An 18,010-nucleotide genomic window follows, 5' to 3' on the forward strand; every position below is an offset into this window, starting at 1 on the left:
AACGGTGTTGCTAGGCATTTTTTTTTCCAATCCAGCTTCTCTATTTCTGCAGTGTTACCTCTCCGCCACGCAAATCCGATCATGTCACGGTCTGTGGAAAACCTCCAGTGGCCTACCGTGGCCTGCAGGGCAAGGCCGGGCTCCCGCAGCGCCCGGGAGGCTCTGTGTGGTCTGCCCCAGGCTGCCTGCTCGGCTCCCCTCCCCTCCCCTCCGCGAAGGCACCCGGTCACTGGCTCCGAGCTGCTCCGGCTTCTGTGTCCTCCCAGGCGGTCCCCGTGTGTGGGATGGTCAGCCCCCTTTCCCGCACGCAGAAAATACCTGTCCTTCACGACCCGGCTCCCTAAGACCCCCTCACCCGCGGAACCTTCCCCGACTTACCTGCGATGCGGCAGTCGGTCTTGGACCCGCCCCTGTAATAACCCGTCTGTACTGCGCTGTGATGGCTTGTGCACAGGCTTGACTCTCCCGCCCTTTGCTTCCCGTGGACGTTCTCTGTGCCTTGTGTGTTTACGACAGGGGACTAACGTGGCGACTTGTAGAGAGCAAACGTTTGGTGAATTCTGGCAGGGCAAGTGAATGAACGAGTGAAGGAAGGAATGATACCGGGTTTTATTTTGGTGCTTGAGATGACTCGATTACATTTATTTGCTTTCCTAGGATTGTGCTTTGAGCACTGCTTTTATCTTACTTGAGTGTTTACAGAAAGAATGCGTCTGGGATCTGCCATGCATCCCGCACAGAGCAGTTTTAGTAACATACTAGGAACCATGAGTCCTGTGTCCGACAGCGCAGGCCACGTTGTGCTGCATTAACAAACGACCCCTAAATCTCAGTAGCTGACAGCAGCCAGTGTTCGCTCCTCACAAGTGTCACGTAGGCCGTGGCTGGGCGTCTGCTGTGTCCCGGGTCCTGTTCACTCCCGGCCCCGGGCTGAAAGAGCAGCCCCTTCTCTGACCTGCGGCACAAGAGAGAGAACGAAGGGGAACCTCACCGTGGCTCTTCACGTTTCAGCTCTGAGCGAGCAGGTTGCTCCTCTCACACCTCACAGGCCAGAGGAAGCCCAGGCTGAGCCTGGTGCTGACGGAGCGGGGAAGAAGAATCCTCTCTTAGGAAGACAGGAGTGTATCATCGGGAACAAGGATACAAATACAGAGTAGTCATTTTTGCATTCGCATGAGCCTCAAACATTTCTTCCCTTTTACGACATCTTAAAGCACTCGTCTCTGGTTTTAAGCCTTTGCTCTTTGCATGAATCTGCCTTTGGAAAGTGGAACTGGATAGAGATGACAGGAATAAAACATTCCTTCTCATATTGTTCCCTGCCTTCTGTAGTAGCTAGTACACTTTGAATGCATCAGCGGGTCAGGTTATGTGAATTTTCTAATAAGACACAGTTTTCCAGGTCCAACCCAGATAACTGATGGAGCAGAGTTTGGGGGCTGGGGGTCCTGGAATAGGCGTGGGGTGCTGGGGCGGGGCAGCTGCTGTCACTGCGAGTCACCATGGGCCCTGGTCTCTCAGGCTCATGTCTGCAGTGCTCCTCCGGTCGTGCGACCCAGCAGGCAGTTTTAGTTTTACGGTTACTTTGTCTAATTTAATGCTTATCATAGATTACTCAGAAAAGCATCAAGGTGGAAATAAAATTTTTGTTTGTGGCTATACTGTTGAGTACATAATCTAAAAACCTTTCTGCTGCAAAATATCTAAATGTGCTCATTCAGTTATTAAAAACAAAATCTGTTCACCCATGTAGCTGAGCTTATGAGAAAGGCAAGGAAGTGCCTCCAGGCCAAGCAGAGAGGGAGGTGAGGGTCTGAGAAGTACCCCTGAGAAGGGGGCGTGGCTGGGGGGGTTGGGTTACGGTGTGGACACCCCAGGGGTGTGGGTGTTAACACCTCCTGGAGACAGAAGATGAGTCTTTCACAGGGGGCAGGTAGAGGTGCGCCTTGGGTGACAGGGCCCTCTAACGACTGCATTTCTCTAAGTATGACCGAGTTTGACCATTTCGTCAAATGTTTGAGGGGCACCATCTCTTGTTGGGTGAATTAATTGTTCACTCCTGCCTTTTCCTTATTTTTCATTTGGATTTTTGTTTCTTTGTGCCTTATTTATTTATTTAGACACTCATATACATTAGTGTGTATTCAGTCCTTTTTCTGCAATATATATTGTAAAATTTTTTCCCTGTGTGTAGGTTGTCTTTTGACTTTGTTTATGGTGGATTGTGTTATACAGAATCACCTTTTTCTTCTCGTGTAGTCAAACTGATCAGTCGTTCCTTTGGTTGCATCTGTATTTTGAGTAAGTTTGAGGAAGCCTTTCTCACTCCAGGGTTGAAGAAATATTCACTCATGTTTCCTTCTAGTACTTCTATGGCTTTGTTTTTAAGTTAGATCTTTAATCTATTTGGAATTTATTCTTTTATAGGGTATGAGAGATACGGAGTTAATTTTATGTTTTCCCAATTGGCTACCTCGTTGTCCCAGCACGATTTATTAAAAAATTTATCTTTACCTGACTGATTTGAGATGCTATCTTGGAGCTATACCAAATTTTCATTTGTGGGTCTAGTTCTAGAGTTTCTATATTGTTCTAATGGTCTTTTTGTCTGTCCATACACTAGCACCATACTGTTTTAATATTTTATAATTTTGAAGTCTGGTAAAGGTAGTGTTCCTTTGTAATTTTTTTCCCATGGTTGCTTTTTTTTTCCTCTTTTATGTTTGCTTTCCCGTCAGAACTTCACTATCAGCTTGTGTAATTCTATAAAATAGCTTATAGCTTGTTAGTGCTTTTATTGTGATTGTATAACTTACTGTAATGAGGTCAGTATCTTTGTAATGCTTAGTCATCCTCTTCGGGAAGAGGGGATATTATTCATTTGTTTGTCTCTTTTATTGTCTTTCAGGAGTGTTTAAAATTTTCCTCACATTTCTTAAGATTATTTCTAAACATTTAATTTTCTCTGTTTTCTATTATAAATGAAATTTTATCTGCTGTAATTTTCTCTGTTTATTGTTTGTGTTTATGAAATGTATTGATTTTGTATGTTAATTCTGTACTCTGAATTTTACTCGTTTTTACATTTTTTAACTAAATTTATTAGAGTGCCATTGGTTAGTAAGATTACGTCAGTTTCAAGTGCACAAATCTATAATACATCCTCTGTATTTCGATTGTGTGTACACCACCGAAGCCGACTGCCACCGTACATTCGACCCTCTTGCCTCTTCCGTGGTGTCCCTCCCACCCCACTTTCCCTCTGGGCGCCCCGAGCTGTTGTCTGTGTCTGTGGGCTTTTTGGTTGTCTTGTTGGTTCGATGGTTGCTTTCTGTTTTATATCCCTCGTGGGTGAAATCACATGGTTCTTGACTTTGAGAATGCCATGCTAAGTGAAATAAATGAGACAGAAAAAATCAGGAACTAATTTTTTTTTTATTGGTTGATTCTCTGGGGTTTTCCAAGTACCTTACCATCTGTTGTTCTTTTTTTAGTTGTCTGTAGTGTGTAATTTTAAGACTTTAAGTTGTTTTTTGTGTTTTTTACACTTTTTCCTTGCTCTGCAGTATGGAAAAGGATCGACAGAGCATGGTGGGGAAGACTTCTTTCATTGACTCCTTACTGAGTCCTGGATGGGCGCTCCTCTGTTAGCCTGAGGCAGAGCGCGTGATGGTGCAGTATTCACTGCCGAAACATTAGGGCCGGAGTGGCGAAGGAAGACAGCCAACGTGTCCCTGTCTTACACTGTGTGGACTGACGTTACATCTGTAGGGAGTCTAACAGGCCAGAATGAAACGTGTCTTAAAAATCTGAGTATTGTGGTTCACGTACTCAGTAGATTGTCTGATACTAAGGTGGGTGTTCTGATTGGCATGAGAAGAGAGCAACAGTAACAGAAAACCCCAGAGGAGCACAGCGAGGAGAAAGGGTCCGTGCAGGAGAGTCAGAGGAAGGCTTACTCGCTGGGCCAGCGTTTGCTGAGCACATGCAAGAGCCTGGAGACAGAGAGACCGGGCGAGTCCAGCTGAAGTCACGTCAGGTGCAGCTGACACGGGGTTTCTAGGGGGGTTTTAAATAGGGGAGGACTCAGTTCTGGAGAAGGCATTCCAGGGGGGAGTGAGACAAGGAGACGTGGTCTGACCGTTTGCCTGTTTAGGTAAAGGCAAGGCAGAGAGTGTATCTTTCACCTTGAAGGCCTGTGCAGTGTTTTCAGCAGAAGAGGTGGTCCACTCACAGTAAAATGTGGGTGCTAGAACATTTAGCTTTCAGACAACACTTCAATGTCTTGGGGAGGGCAGACAGGAAGCAGGGAGATGGTGGTGGGAGTGGGGGCGGGGATGCGGCCAGGACTTCGGCGTCTGTTGCAGCTGGTTTCGCAGGTTGTTCCTCGACTGCAACTGGGTTCCCATTTTTGTTGTCTTGGGGTGTTTCCTTACGGCATCTGAGATGCTTGTTACCGTATTTTCCCTCAGTCTCCTCCACTCCTCCTGTCTGTGAGGTTCTTCTCAAGGACCGTGAGAGCTGGCGCTGCGCGGTGTGGGCCCTGGAGCCAGCTGCCTGCGTGTGCCCCGGCCGGGCCCGCTGTGTGCCCTCCTGTCCCCGTTATGTGACATAGACGCCGTACCAGAGCTGACCTTATGGGGTCGCTTTGAGGATTTGTGAACTAATGCATGTAGAGAACTGAGAAACCGTACCTGGCACATGAGAAATCAGGGAAAGTTCGCTACTTCCATTAATTTCTAATGGGATTTTTATTGTACTGGCGTGTCCCTGTTTCCCCAGTTGTCCCTTTGCAGCCTTGGGCAGCGTTTTGTCAGATGTTGCTGTCACATTAATGATGTATATCTTTTCCTTAAGACCTTGAAGAAAGGTCTATGAATCCTTTAACTCAACTCGTTGAAAGAAAAACTTTGTTTCTCTGGTAACCTTGAGTGTTTCTTTGCATCCATGGATGTGATTTTTCTGCCAGAAAATGTCGTCGTGTGGCAGTGCCCCTCCACCCTTGTCCTGTTTTCCACCAGGATGTTGGAAACTAGATCTTCTGTTGGGAAGATCTTAGACTGACTTTGTCGTTGGAAAGGTCTCTAAGAAAATAGTTTGAAACTTCCATTTTGGTTTTGGTGGTGGTAATAATACAAGTAGTTTACATGTTTATATTATCAGTATAAATATCGATTTATTAATTTATCTAATCCATGTATTAATTTATCTAATCCACACAACCGTGTTCTCTGTTAGGAAGTTGCTGTTGATATCCCAGCTTTATAGATGAGAAAAACAAGTCGCAACTGTTATTTTTATTTCTCAGAAACGCTCGCAGATTGGAATCCGTGCTTTGCGGTGGGAAGCGGTGTGTCCTACATAGAGAGTGACCTAGAGCAGCCATCTTTCTGCATGTGACTTCTCTTGGGTAGAATGTCAATACTATTTAGTTAAATGACTAATACATTGTATGCACATTGAAAAATAGTAGGCCCAAACAGCTCTGAATATTAGTTAGGAATTTTATATATTTTTGTAATTGAAATGCATAAAATCTGGCTTTATGATTAAAAATGTTAATGAGTTGCCTTTTTAATTCACCACATCTCTTCTATCTTGAATAGTTTATAAATGGAAGGCTCTGCTTTTAGCAGATTCAAAGCTTATGGGTACACATTATCTTTTCTAGCTGATCCTATAATTAAAATGTGATTTCATTTAGAATTCTTAGAGATCTTCGAAGTCTGTAAGCTAAGGAAATACCAAAATTTGTTTCTGCAGCTGATTAATTGAGCTATTTAATATTCTATTGACAGCGATCCTGAGAAATGGAAAAAGTGACTGTAAATCTGTTGACATTTAGAACAGTGTGCTTTATTTTCTCTAGCTGCAGCAAAAAATTATTCCTGACCAGGACCAGCTGATGGCAGTAGCCCTGGAGTGCATCTACAGCTGCGAACGGAGCGACCAGCTCTCTCTCTGCTATGACATACTAGAGTGTCTGCCGCAGAGGGGGTACGGGTAAGATGCTGCTGCGTGCCAGCCTGGGGTGTCTCTGCGATCTAGCAGTTGGGATGGATGTGTCGCTTCCCCGAAAGTTCATTACGGAGAATTTTGGGAATACAAACAATATAAAGAAGAAAAGGAAATAATCTGCACATCTCTTGCCTACAGATAAACTTTTCTGGTAGGATATGGGAAGTCAGTATAATTTTGTGAACCTTGGCAATTAATTGTCTATTACAAAACAGCACTACCACCACAACAAAAAATACTTTCTAAAGTGTATTGACAAGGATGTGCCTTTGTTTTAAGTTGTGTTTCTAACCATTTTCCATATTTGTAGGGTAATTGTATTTCTTCTATGATTTGTTTATTCTTGGCTCTTGCCTAAAGTAATTCCTTTAAGTAGTATGTATTAGTATATGTAATTTATTTCATTTCAGTTTTATTGAGATATAATTGGCATGCAGCACCACACATGTTTACTGTATACAGCAGTGACTTGACTTGCATGTATTGTGAAATGATTGCCATAATAAGTTTAGTTAACCTTCATCACATCACGTGAACACAGAAAAAGAATGAGAGCACACGTTTTCTTCCTCGTGATGAGACCTGTAAGGATTCACCCTGTGAACACGTTTGCAGCATAGCGTGTGGCAGTGCGGACCCCAGTCCTCACGTCCTGCGCTGCATCCCCGGTCCTTACGTATCAGCGGGGATTTGCGTTTTCCGACCACCTTCATCTGGTTACCCAGCCTCCCGTTCCCTGCCTCTGGTAGCCACTCGTCCGATCTTTTTTTCTATGAGTTTAGTGGGGTTTTCTTTTAAGTTCTACACATAAGTGAGATCATACAGTCTTTGTCTGGCTTAGTTCACTCAGCCTAATGCCCTCAAGGTCCAGCAATGCTGTACTGGCAGGATTTTTTTTAATGGAGGAATAATACTCCACTGTGAGATATATCTCCCACACTGTACGTGTGTATATGTGTGTATATATACATGTCACACACACAGTCTCTTTGTCCATTTGTCTGTGGATGAACGCGGAGGCCGTTTCTGTGTCGTAGCTGGCGTGACAGTGCTGCGGTGAGCACGCAGGTGCGGATTGCTCTTCGGCACAGCGATTTCGTTTCCTCCGTCTGTCTGTACTCCCAGAAGTGGAATTGCTAGATCAGATGATAGTTCTATTTTTAATTTCTTGAGGAATAAATTTACATAATTTTTAACTTATGTTTAAAGGGCTTATGTTTAAATGGAAATGTATATACCATTCCTTTGGATCATTTAGTTGCATGTAAATCAGATTTATATTTTCTTTTTTGGAAGTGAGGCAGCATTTATTCCTTTAATCACTCTTTCAGATCTAGTAAATACCATGAATTTAACCTCTGGAGAAGTTCATGCCACCAGGGGCAAGGCGCTGAGGGAAAACTCAGCAGGCCTGTGTCTGGGCCGTTTTGACTTGGACTGAGTCACTTCACTTCTCTGGTCCCTGGTTTCTTCATTTGCAGAATCAGATATTTAGACACAGAGGCCTCCTCATGCTCTGTTTTCTCTCTTCGCCCTTTTTTTAATCCTCTGTATCTCTTTTTCCCTCTCTGTCTCTTTTCCTCCCAAGGAGATTTGTGTGTGTGTGCATGTGAAATAAATGACAGAAATCACCAATTTTCCAATGCACAGTGAAATAATGGTTTCACGCAGTTATTCATGATGCTGAAATCAGGTGAAAGGTTTTATAAAAAAAGTTTTTATATTTATTTTTTTGTCATTTCAAAGAGGAACTTACCTTTGTAAACCTTTAATCAAGTTCTCGAATACAGCATCTCTGAGACTCAGACAACCTGGCGTTGTGTGTTTCCTGGTGATGTTCAGCAGGAAGTGGAATTGTTCGCCCTGAACCGGGTCAGTGCTTTAAAGTGATTTTCAGGGGAACAAGTTAAACAGCATCATGAAGAGAACAGCCAGATGAATACAGAATGTGAGCTATTATACAAGTCAGCTGGTCTCTTCACTTTGGAAAGTCATCGTCACAGAGAAAACAAGTAGGCGGGGACGGAGAGGCCCTGTTCTGGAGTCAGGGCACCGGGAGGGACACAGCCGCCCTCTAATCGTGAGCTAGAGAACAGCGCAGGCAGTGGTTGAGGTCGGGAGCCTGGAGAACTGGTAATTCGTACACAGCCCTGGCCGCCTCCCCTTCCCATGCTTCAATACCTGTCTTCCGAAAGATCAGGCACTCATCACGGATGATGTTTCTCTTCCCGACTTTGCCCCTGTCGGCCGGAGGCCTCCTCTGTCGTCCCTGCCTCAGCTGGGCAGGATCAGTGACTTCCAACCAACATGTGAAATTAAAAAAAATAAGTGTATTAGAGTTTGTATTTCAACAAGATCAAATGAAGCATAAGCTTATCTATTAATTTTTAAACAATAATTTGCCGACCATAAGGAGATAGTCATGGTATCAGTAGGATGAAGGCATTAAAATAACATGTTTATGTAGACATGACAGGGAATTAGTATATTTGTTTTCAAAGATTATCTAGGCCAAAAAAGTGCCTCTTCTGTGTCTGTGAGGCTGAAGGATTTTTTTGCCTTCAGATTAATGAATTCTGATTTAACAGGTTTTTTTTTTTTTTTTGGTAAACACACAAAGAACCTTGCTGCTCTTTTGTCCCATTTCTTTCACAATGATAAGTTTTAAAATAATGTGTAATTGTGAACTAGCCCACTACTAAGTATAGGGCTTCAGAATATATTCTGTGGTTCTCTTTGTTCTTTTTGTCAGTTTATGTTTTCCCAGTGATTGGTTGTTTATTTCAGTGGTTAAGTGCTTGTTACTTACCAAATAGCAAATGATATTTTTTCTGCCATTTGGGAGATAAAGAGTCACTTACTAAATCCAATTAAAGTTCCGTGCATCTTACCTGGGCTGCACGTTCCATCTGGCTGGGAGACATCTTTTGTCATCGTGTCCGTGGATGTCAGTTCACAAAGGAAGAACATTGTCTTCTTGAAAATCAGTGACAAATGTTCATTGTAGAGCTATAAACTGATAATTTAAAAAATATTATTCCTGAATGAGTATGTTAATGGAAATTAGCTCTGACAAGTGATTTTTTTTGAAAGACATTAAGTGGAATATACTCTAATTTATTACTCTAGTGCAAGGCCTAAAATTTGGTTTAAAAAGGTAGTATAATCTTTATAAATTGCACTCCATAACTGCCAAGTAGATCTAGATCAGGGCAGATTGATAGTTTGTAAAATAATGAGGCTTTTGTCTTCAAGGAAGGTCATTTTTAATTGTCCAAGTCCAGACAAAGATTGTTATCTGGTCTCCTTGTTCAGAGAACCTCCCGGTCTTGCTGGAGTTGGGCGGGATCGGTGCCGTGGTTTTCTGCGGGGCGTCCCCCCGTGGCTGAGGGGGTGCAAGCGGACTTGCACAGCAGTTGCTTGACTCTTCTGCCAAACCCCTGCCCTCACTTGTGTGTGTGTGTGTGTGGTGCCATACTGAGTCCACCCTAGGAGCACGTTTCCATTAGTCTGTGACCTTTTTCCTGATAACGTTTTCTCTTAGCCCCCGGTCTACTTGCTTCCTCGGAAAGGCCTTGCTTTTTATCGGTGACTCTGCTTCTCCCTGGTTCCTTCACACTGAAGTGGATGCAGAGGGAATGGTGACGTGAAGTCCCGAGCATCAGAACCCTGATGGGACACCCCTGGGGCATCACAGGGGCCGTGGACCGCTGCAGGGGCAGCGCCATCCTGCACAGTCCGGCTTCCTCATCCGCTCCGCGGGCTAAAAGGACGGAAATGAATGATGGTTTCCCCTTCCCTTCTTAAAAAAAAAAGACTACAATTGATTTACAATTCTTTTTTTTTTTGTCTTTTAGCAGAACTGAACTTAAAGTTCTTTAGAAAATAGTCACCTATATCTTGCTAATCTGTAGTAGAGAAGATTGTTCTACTCCATTATGTTTTATCTTAATCTCTGGAGACATGAAAGAGGCTGAATTTTCACCCGTCCAGTGTGAACTTGTGATATATTAAGTACAAGAGAAAAACATCATTTCTTTTTTTCACTTCAGTGACTTTTGAATTTTACTCCGAAAGCTACTACTGGAATTTAAATTTAATTTATTTTTTCTTAATTCCTTAGTCATAACACGGAGGTCACGACAGCTCTCCATGACATGGTGGACCAGCTGGAGCAGATTCTCAGGTGAGAACAGTGGCAGTCTGTGGCTCTGTGTGGATAAAGGAGGTCTTCCCAGGAAACTCTCAGATGCCTAGTAGTTTTTACCCAGTTCGACCCTGTGTGGCGGTGGTTCTTTTGTGGGTGAGTTTCCTAAGTAACAAATGCACCACCAGCTTATTTTACCAACTGCTAGAGTAATAATAAGATTATGGACTTTCAAAACTAGTAGACCTGTGTTCAGATCTTGGCATAGTCATTTGGGTTTTCCTAATCTCTATCCTAATCTCTAACTCTAGAGACTGTGGAATTAACGTTAGATTAAGCATTTAAAGTACTTCACACATAGTAGGTTCACAAAAAAGTTATCTCCTGTAGTAATTATTCCATTTAGCAGCAGGCAGTAGTTATTATCCTTCTTACTTTTCTTTTTGGGGACAATGCATTTGATTGAATATCTGGTTTATAGCAAACTACGCCCAAGCCTTTAAGTAACTGTGGTAATTTCTTTTACTGTCAGAATGAAAAAGCAAATTGTCTCTTTTCGAGTCTGAATTTCCTAATTGCCATTTAGGAAGTCTAATACTGTTTACCGGTATTTATTTTTATATGTGTACATAATTGTGCTTGTGTGTAATTTGTAAATATTTGCATTAAAATGAATTTTTAGGAATGATAAACTGCGTTCTTCCAATATGTAATTATAGAAATTATGGATAATAACATTGCTTTATAGTAGTAATATGTATAGTAAAGTATAATAATTTGGAATCTACTACTTAGAATTTTTTTCATTCAAATTAAAGGACTTCAGTGCGAAGATATTTTTGAGTTTTATTTAAGGAAACATTATGTTTTTGTGTACCATAATATGTGAGTTTAATGAAGAATTAACTGTTTAATTTTCCCAGGGCCTCTGTTTATTATTGCCTGATTTTTTTTACTCTGTGTTCTGAAAGTTATTCCGGTTTTTTTTCTTGAATGTTTAATAAATCAAGCTTTTCTTATTATAGGTTTGCTTGTGTCTCTCCTCTCCTCATCCTCCCTGAAAAATTGAGCATAGCTTGAGCAAAGTTTACTGGGCTAAGTCAGTATATATTCATGCCTTACAAATCTGCATGGTTACCTCTGTCTCCCTGGTGATGCTGGGAGCAACTACCTCACAGACCACCGGCGAAATAAAGTTTATTCCCTGCTGTGTGCGGCTGTACCTGCAGGTGGCGCTCACAGTCACACGTGCACTCAGTGCCTCTCCTAGACAGTAACGTCCTGTAGGTTCTGGGTGGTGCTAGGTCTTCACTGTTGAGTTCAATTTGCTGACCTTGTAAAATAAGCACTTTTTATTCCTGTTCCATCTCAGCTATTAATAGATGATAAATGTTTTAACATACATAATGGCAGGTGACAGGACCCTATCCTTCTAAAGAGTTGTTGAACGCTAGCCAGCCTTTCTGAGAGCCCAGTAGTAGTCAGTTCATGAACTTGTGATTTGGTGAGGCAGCCCGGGGGGGCATCATGCTGCTGGTTATGGAGTGGGATCTCTCAAGAAGATTCATATGAGACCAAGAAAGCTTGTGACATATTTTGTATTTTTATAGAATGGATTCTTGAGGGAGATTGAGCCTTATGAAATTTGTGTGGCTTTCCAACTATGAAATGCTCTGCTTATTGCTTTTCTAGCAGCTTTGCCTATAACAAAATACTCAGTAGGATTGTTAAGAGTTAAAGCTGGGTATTGAAATGATAGATTTGGCTTATTTTACTGACTTGGAGACTTTTAGAGGACAGGAAAATTGTACTAAAAGATTTGGAGATAAAGATATGTCATGCTTTTTTTAAGAAAAGTATGTATTACTTCTTCCATGTATATTATAATAAAAGTCAGTAGGGGAAATAAGGTTTGATATGTAATTATTAGAATTTTTTGCTGAGAATTAATGTAATACATAAAATTTGGTCGCTATGTGCTGCTATTTTTTTAATAGTAAAAACTTGACTGCTACTTACATATTTAAGATGCTTAGACTTTCTTTGTTTGGTTCTAAGACTTTAAAAAAAGTCTGCTTTTGCTTACAGCGTGTCAGAGCTTTTGGAGAAACACGGACTGGAGAAGCCAGTTTCATTTGTGAGAAACACTCGGTCCAGCTCCGAAGAGGCACACAAGCTGATGGTCAGGTTGACCAGGCACACCGGTCGGAAGTGAGTGACAAACTTAATCGATACTTGGCGTATTATTAAAAATAAGTACAGCTCTTTTTCATCTTTTTTTTCACTTCATTGAGTTTTAAATGACCCATAATAAATGGAACATATTTAAAGAGTGGAATTTGATAAGTTTTGATATATGTATGTACCCATGAAACCACCCTTACATTCAAGATAATAAACATATCCATAACTTCTGAAAGTTTGCCCTTACCCCTTTATAATTCCCTCCCTCTGTTTCTCCCCATCAAAACCTTTCCCTCTCCAGGCTGGCCCTGACCTACTTTTTTGTCCTTACATATTACTTTGCATTTCCTAGAATTTAAAAGGAATCATATGTACACACTTTTGGGGGGGCTGGGGGAGATCAGCTTCTTTCACTCAGCACAAATATTTTGTGATTCATCCATGTTATATTATGGTTCAATGATTTATTCCATTTTATTTGCTCAATAGTATTTCATTGTGTAGATTTATCACTTTTTTATACAGTTTGAGCAAAGGATATTTGGGTGGTTTTGAGTTTCGGTTTTTACAAAAGAGGCTATGAGTTTCATATACCAGTCTTTGCATGGATGTGTACTTTCTTCTGGATGACTCTGTAAGAGTGGAATGGCAGGATCATATGGTGGGCGGGTGGTTAACTCTTTAGGGAACTACCGAACCGTCTTCCCCAGCGCTGGTGCCGTTTTACTTGGGAACCACTGGTGCAGGAGGGCCCCACAGCTCCAGGTCCTCACGAGCACTTGATGTGGGTGGTCTTCGTAAGTCCGGCCCTTCCACCCGGTGTGTGTAGTGATGTCCGGTTTTGGGTTTAATGGCTTTCTCGAATGAGCATCTTTTTATTTAAAATATCTTTTTAGCCCTGGCTGGCGTAGCTCAGTGGATTGAGCGCGGGCTGAGAACCAAAGTGTGTCTCAGGTTCGATTCCCAGTCGGGGTACATGCCTGGGTTGCAGGCCATGACCCCCAGCAACCGCACATTGATGTTTCTCTCTCTCTCTCTCTCTCCCTCCCTTCCCTCTCTAAAAATAAATAAAATCTTAAAAAAACTAAAACAAAAACAGTTTTTGAATTGTTCAATTACAGTTGTCCCCATTTTCCCCCTATTGCTCTTCCTTGCCCGGCCCATTCCCCCCTCCCCCATTCAGCCCTCCCCCGCACCCTTTGGGGTTGTCCATGGGTCCTTATACATGCGCTTTGACTCGACCCTTTCCCTTCTTTCCCTGTTGTCCCCCTCCTGCTCCCCTCTGGTCACTTAGTTTCTTCTTCAGTTCAATGTCTTTGGTTATATTTTGCTCGCTTGTTTGTTTTGTTGATTAGGTTCCACTTATAGGTGAGAGCATGTGGCATTTGTCTTTCACCACCTGGATTATTTCACTTGGCATGATGCTCTCCAGCTCCATCCATGCTGCCACAAAGGGTAGGGACTTCTTCTTTCTTTCGGCTGTGTAGAATTCCATTGTGTAAGTGTACTACGGTTTTTTGATCCACTCATTTACTGATGGGCACTTAGGTTGTTTCCAGCACTTGGCTATTGTAAATTGTGCTGTTATGAACATTGGGGTGCATAGGTTCTTTTGGATTGGTGTTTCAGGGTTCCTAGGGTATAATCCCAGCAGTGGAATTGCCAGGTGAAAAGGCAATTGCATTTTTAGTGTTTTGAGGAAATTTCCATACTGTTTCCCACAGTGGCTGCCCCAGTCTGCATTCCCACCAACAGTGCACTAGGGTTCCCTTTTCTCCACATCCTCTCCAACACTTGCTGTTTGTTGATTTGGTTATGATGGTCATTCTGACAGGTGTGAAGTGGTATCTCCTTGTGGTTTTACAGTAATTTGCATCTTTGATGGCTAGTGATGTTGTGCATATTTTATGTGCTCATTACCTATTTGCATATCTTCTATCATTTTTAAAATTAGGTTGTTTGTTAGATATGCTTTGCAAATATTTTTTCCTGTCTGTGCCTTATCTTTTCATTCTTTTATCTATGTCTTTTATAAGGAGCATACTTTAAAAATTTTGATGAAGTCCAGCATATTATTTTGTACTTTTTGATTGTGCTTTTGCCATCATATGAGAAACTTTTTCCACAAAGATTTTTTCCTGCCATTTCTAGCAAAACTTTATAATTTTGTTGATTTGTAAAGTATGTCTTAAAGTTAGATAATATTAGTCTCCCAAGTTCCTTCTTTGTTTTCCAGATTATGTTGGGGGCCTTTGTATTTACATATGAATTTTAAAATTAACTAGCCATTTTCTACAAAAAAAAATCATTTGGATTTTAATGGGGATTAGGTTGAATCTAAAGATTAATTTGGAGAGTACTGCTATCTTAAATCAGTATTAAATTTCCCAATTAATGAATTCAGGATGTTTCTTCATTTACTTAGTTTTTTAATTTCTTTTAATGATGTTTGCACTTTTCATTGTTTAAGTCTTATACTTACTTTGTTAAATTTATCCCTAAGCATTTTATTCTTTTTGGTGTTACTGTAAATGGAGTTGTTTTTTCCATTTCTTTTTTCAGATTGTTCATTTCTAGTGTATAGAAATACACAATTCAATTTTGATATACTGATCTTGTGTCTTGCAATTTTGCCGGACTCATCTGTTACAGCTCCAGCGGGTGTTTCTGCAGATGCAAGGTCATGTCATCTGTGCCCAGAGTCGGCTTTACTTCTTCCTTTCCAGTGTGTACGCTTTTAAGTAATTCTCCCTTTCTTTTTATTGGTGTTAGCATGAGATGGTTTATGGGAGACGGCGCGGTCTGTGGCCCCTCCCACTAGCATGGTATGTCTTTTAATTAATTTGTGTTTTTGTATTTGAAGTGTGCTTCTTGTAGCCAGCGAAAAAATTGGGCCTTTTTGTCAAGATCTGATTTGGCGAGAGTCAAGCTGCCAGGTGCTGCTTACTTAAGCTGAGGATTGGGAGGGAATTCCTGTCCTCCAGTGATCGCAGCCGCGGCATGGGAGATGAGTAAACCTGTACCTCCCAGGTGACTCCCGCGATCAGTGGACAGTTGCTTATGTAATGCAGCCAGGGATGGCTTGTTCAAGGAGCTCCCCTTCCTAAGAAGTCCCTCCTTTCATATCCGCCTCTCTTCCTCTCTGCCTCCTTCAGTGGCACCCTGTACTTAGTGACGTGTCTTATGTTTCCTTCTAGAGCATGAGCTTTGTCCAGGGAGTGTTGTAGCCACCGCACATCTGCTGTGGAACCTTACATAGCAGTGCACCTCTCTCAGTCACTGTTAAATGAGCAATTTAGAAGAGTTTGGTAACTTACAGCTTAAGGTTTCTTTACAACTATGAAAGCAGGGTCCAAGTTTCTGATCGTGCCGACTCTAGAACCTACTCTGCCGTAAGAAGTCTTTGTTGTTGCTGCTAGATTATCTACTGTCTTTGCACTGAGTCTCTCAAACACTTCTGAAGTCCCGAAATTAATTTCTGTTCCTGGCATTCTACTTCCTGCACGTGCGTAAGAAAACAGCTTCCTTTTTTCAAAGTCGTCAACTTAAAGGAGTCTTCAGTCTTCCACATTTGCCTCAGCAGCTCTGCCCGCCGCACCTGCAGACTATTCTTATGCAGGTTCCGGATGGTGGCAGTGTTCCCAGCCCTGACAGGAGTGAGGTTTTACCGTCTTGAGCATCATATCACTTCTCCCTGGAAAATGCGCTTCTATTACAGAGCTGTATACCTGATACATAATGTTTTTATTCAGAGATTTCTCTGAATTTGCATGATCTGAATCTGTTCATTTGCAGACCTCTTTCTTGCATAGTGTCTTCAAGTTCTATTTTTGGTTCTTAGTACTGAGTGTATTCTGAAAAGGCCGTTGTAAATAATCTCCTATAATCTATTTTAATTAGAACCTGTACTTACAGCTAGCCGTGTGTGGGAAAACAATCATACCATCTGTCCTGGAGTTGGTGGCTTCCAGAGGAACAGCTGGGCCCTGTGAACTTGAAGCCAGCTGGACTGTGCCCCGCTCTGATTTTACCCGGCAGGGGCAAGGTGGACACTCACTGCGTCAGCCGTTTTGCCACTTCTCTGCGGCCAGATCTGACAGAGCCTCTAACTCTCTGAGTCCCCTCTAAAGAGTTCACAAGCCAGGGTCTCACTAGTGGGAAAATGTCAGGGATCGTCTTCGAAGAGTTGCAAGTATACCAGTTTTGTGTCTTTGTATTCTGGGAAAAAAGGTTCCTCCTATGCCTGATTGCATATGGGGTGGAAGTAATTGTTTATTTTGTGTAATATAACATGCTGTAAGCAAATGAAGAATATGCTGTTACTAGTTTTAGGTGAAGAACTCCTGAAGACTAGACTCTCACAGGAATGGTCCCAGATGTACCTTCACCCCCCATAGCAGTGCTGTTATATACAGTTTGGTTGCCCTGTTCTTAACTGGTAAAGGAGAAGACGGATGAAAAAGAAACAGTCATCTGGTGTTTGACTAACACAACACAAAACTAAACAAAATCTGCCCTTTTCACACAAGGAGATTCATGATCATGTAGAATGCCAAGACTGGAAGGCAAACGTAAATGAGGACCCCAGGCTCACGGGCATTCACCGGAGATGAACGTCCGAAAGAGGCAGAGAGGAGTGAGGCGGGCCTTCCTCCCACCACACGGGGTTAGTCAGTGCGTGCGTGCCTCTAGAAAGACAAAGGGAGTATTTTGGTAACTTTCAGACTCATTGATTCACATTGACTGAATATTATTTTATACCAGGGGATGGGGGGAGTGTTTTTTCACACGTTTTTGTTTAAGTCGGTCCTCATGGTGCACCAAACGAGACTCTGAAGCTCGGAGAAGTTAAGAAACATTTCTAAATCCGTACGGGTAGTTGACCAGATTTGTATAGCGCTCAGGACCATGCTGCCTCCTCGGTGCCCGAGTTCTGTCGCAGTTAGTCGTATCCCTTCCTCATCACTGTCTGAGATGGGCCTTCAGGGAGGAAACTGGAAGTCGGGAGTAGTAAACGGCCTGCTCATGGTCGTGTAGCTGCTACGTGACCGCGGGTGATTTGCTCTCAAAGCCCTTTCCCCATCTGCAGGCGAACGTGAACCATTAACTCACCAACTCTGTAGCCCTGGATACTAACCTAAAACACTGTTTCATCAGCTGGGTTGGGTAGCCCTCCATGCTCGTGGGACCCTGATCCCTGGTGGCCACTTGCCTCTGGGCTGGAGGGATTGTGTATGCACTAGAGCCCCTGATGGGCTCCATAGGCTTTGGGCTCTCCTGAGCATGGCCACTCACACGTCCTTGAGGAGACCCTGAAAACTCTGCCTGTGGACTTGTTCCAGAAGATCTTGGCTCTTGTGGAGCACGGAGCTTCTTTCTAGGCTGACAAGGGTAATAATTCCTGCCACTACCCTGTGAGGAGGCTCTGTCTTCTTGCACCTGGGGAGAAGCAGGGCTGTGTTGTCCGCTGCTCAGCGGGCTGCAGCAAGGCCCCCCAGAAGGAACAGCTGATGTCCCCTGCTGGTGGGCTTGTGCCACGTGGGACCAGTGGTTGCCTCATGGGTCTGCGTGTGTAGTCGAAGCTAAGCAGGCGCCCTGCTGAGGGCGGGGGAGTGAAGAAGATGGGACCCGAGGCTGATTCTCCTGCTCCAAGTGCTTTTT

The 18,010-nt window shown here is 42.8% G+C and overlaps 1 protein-coding gene across 4 annotated transcripts in view; it reads left to right on the forward strand.

Moving 5' to 3' along the window:
• NBAS (NBAS subunit of NRZ tethering complex) overlaps positions 1–18,010 on the forward strand; it is a 243,145-nt gene that overhangs the window by 99,346 nt on the left and 125,789 nt on the right. For all 4 annotated transcript variants that reach the window (XM_045844418.1, XM_045844421.1, XM_045844420.1 and 1 more), the window contains exons 26-28: positions 5,870–6,003; positions 10,142–10,204; positions 12,254–12,376. In XM_045844418.1, coding sequence (XP_045700374.1) covers positions 5,870–6,003; positions 10,142–10,204; positions 12,254–12,376 — 320 coding nt within the window. The remainder of the gene's footprint in view (positions 1–5,869; positions 6,004–10,141; positions 10,205–12,253; positions 12,377–18,010) is intronic.

The sequence above is a fragment of the Phyllostomus hastatus genome, unplaced genomic scaffold, assembly GCF_019186645.2.
Source record: "Phyllostomus hastatus isolate PE091 unplaced genomic scaffold, TTU_PhHast_1.1 phas_contig_402, whole genome shotgun sequence".
NCBI classification, from domain to species: domain Eukaryota; kingdom Metazoa; phylum Chordata; class Mammalia; order Chiroptera; family Phyllostomidae; genus Phyllostomus; species Phyllostomus hastatus.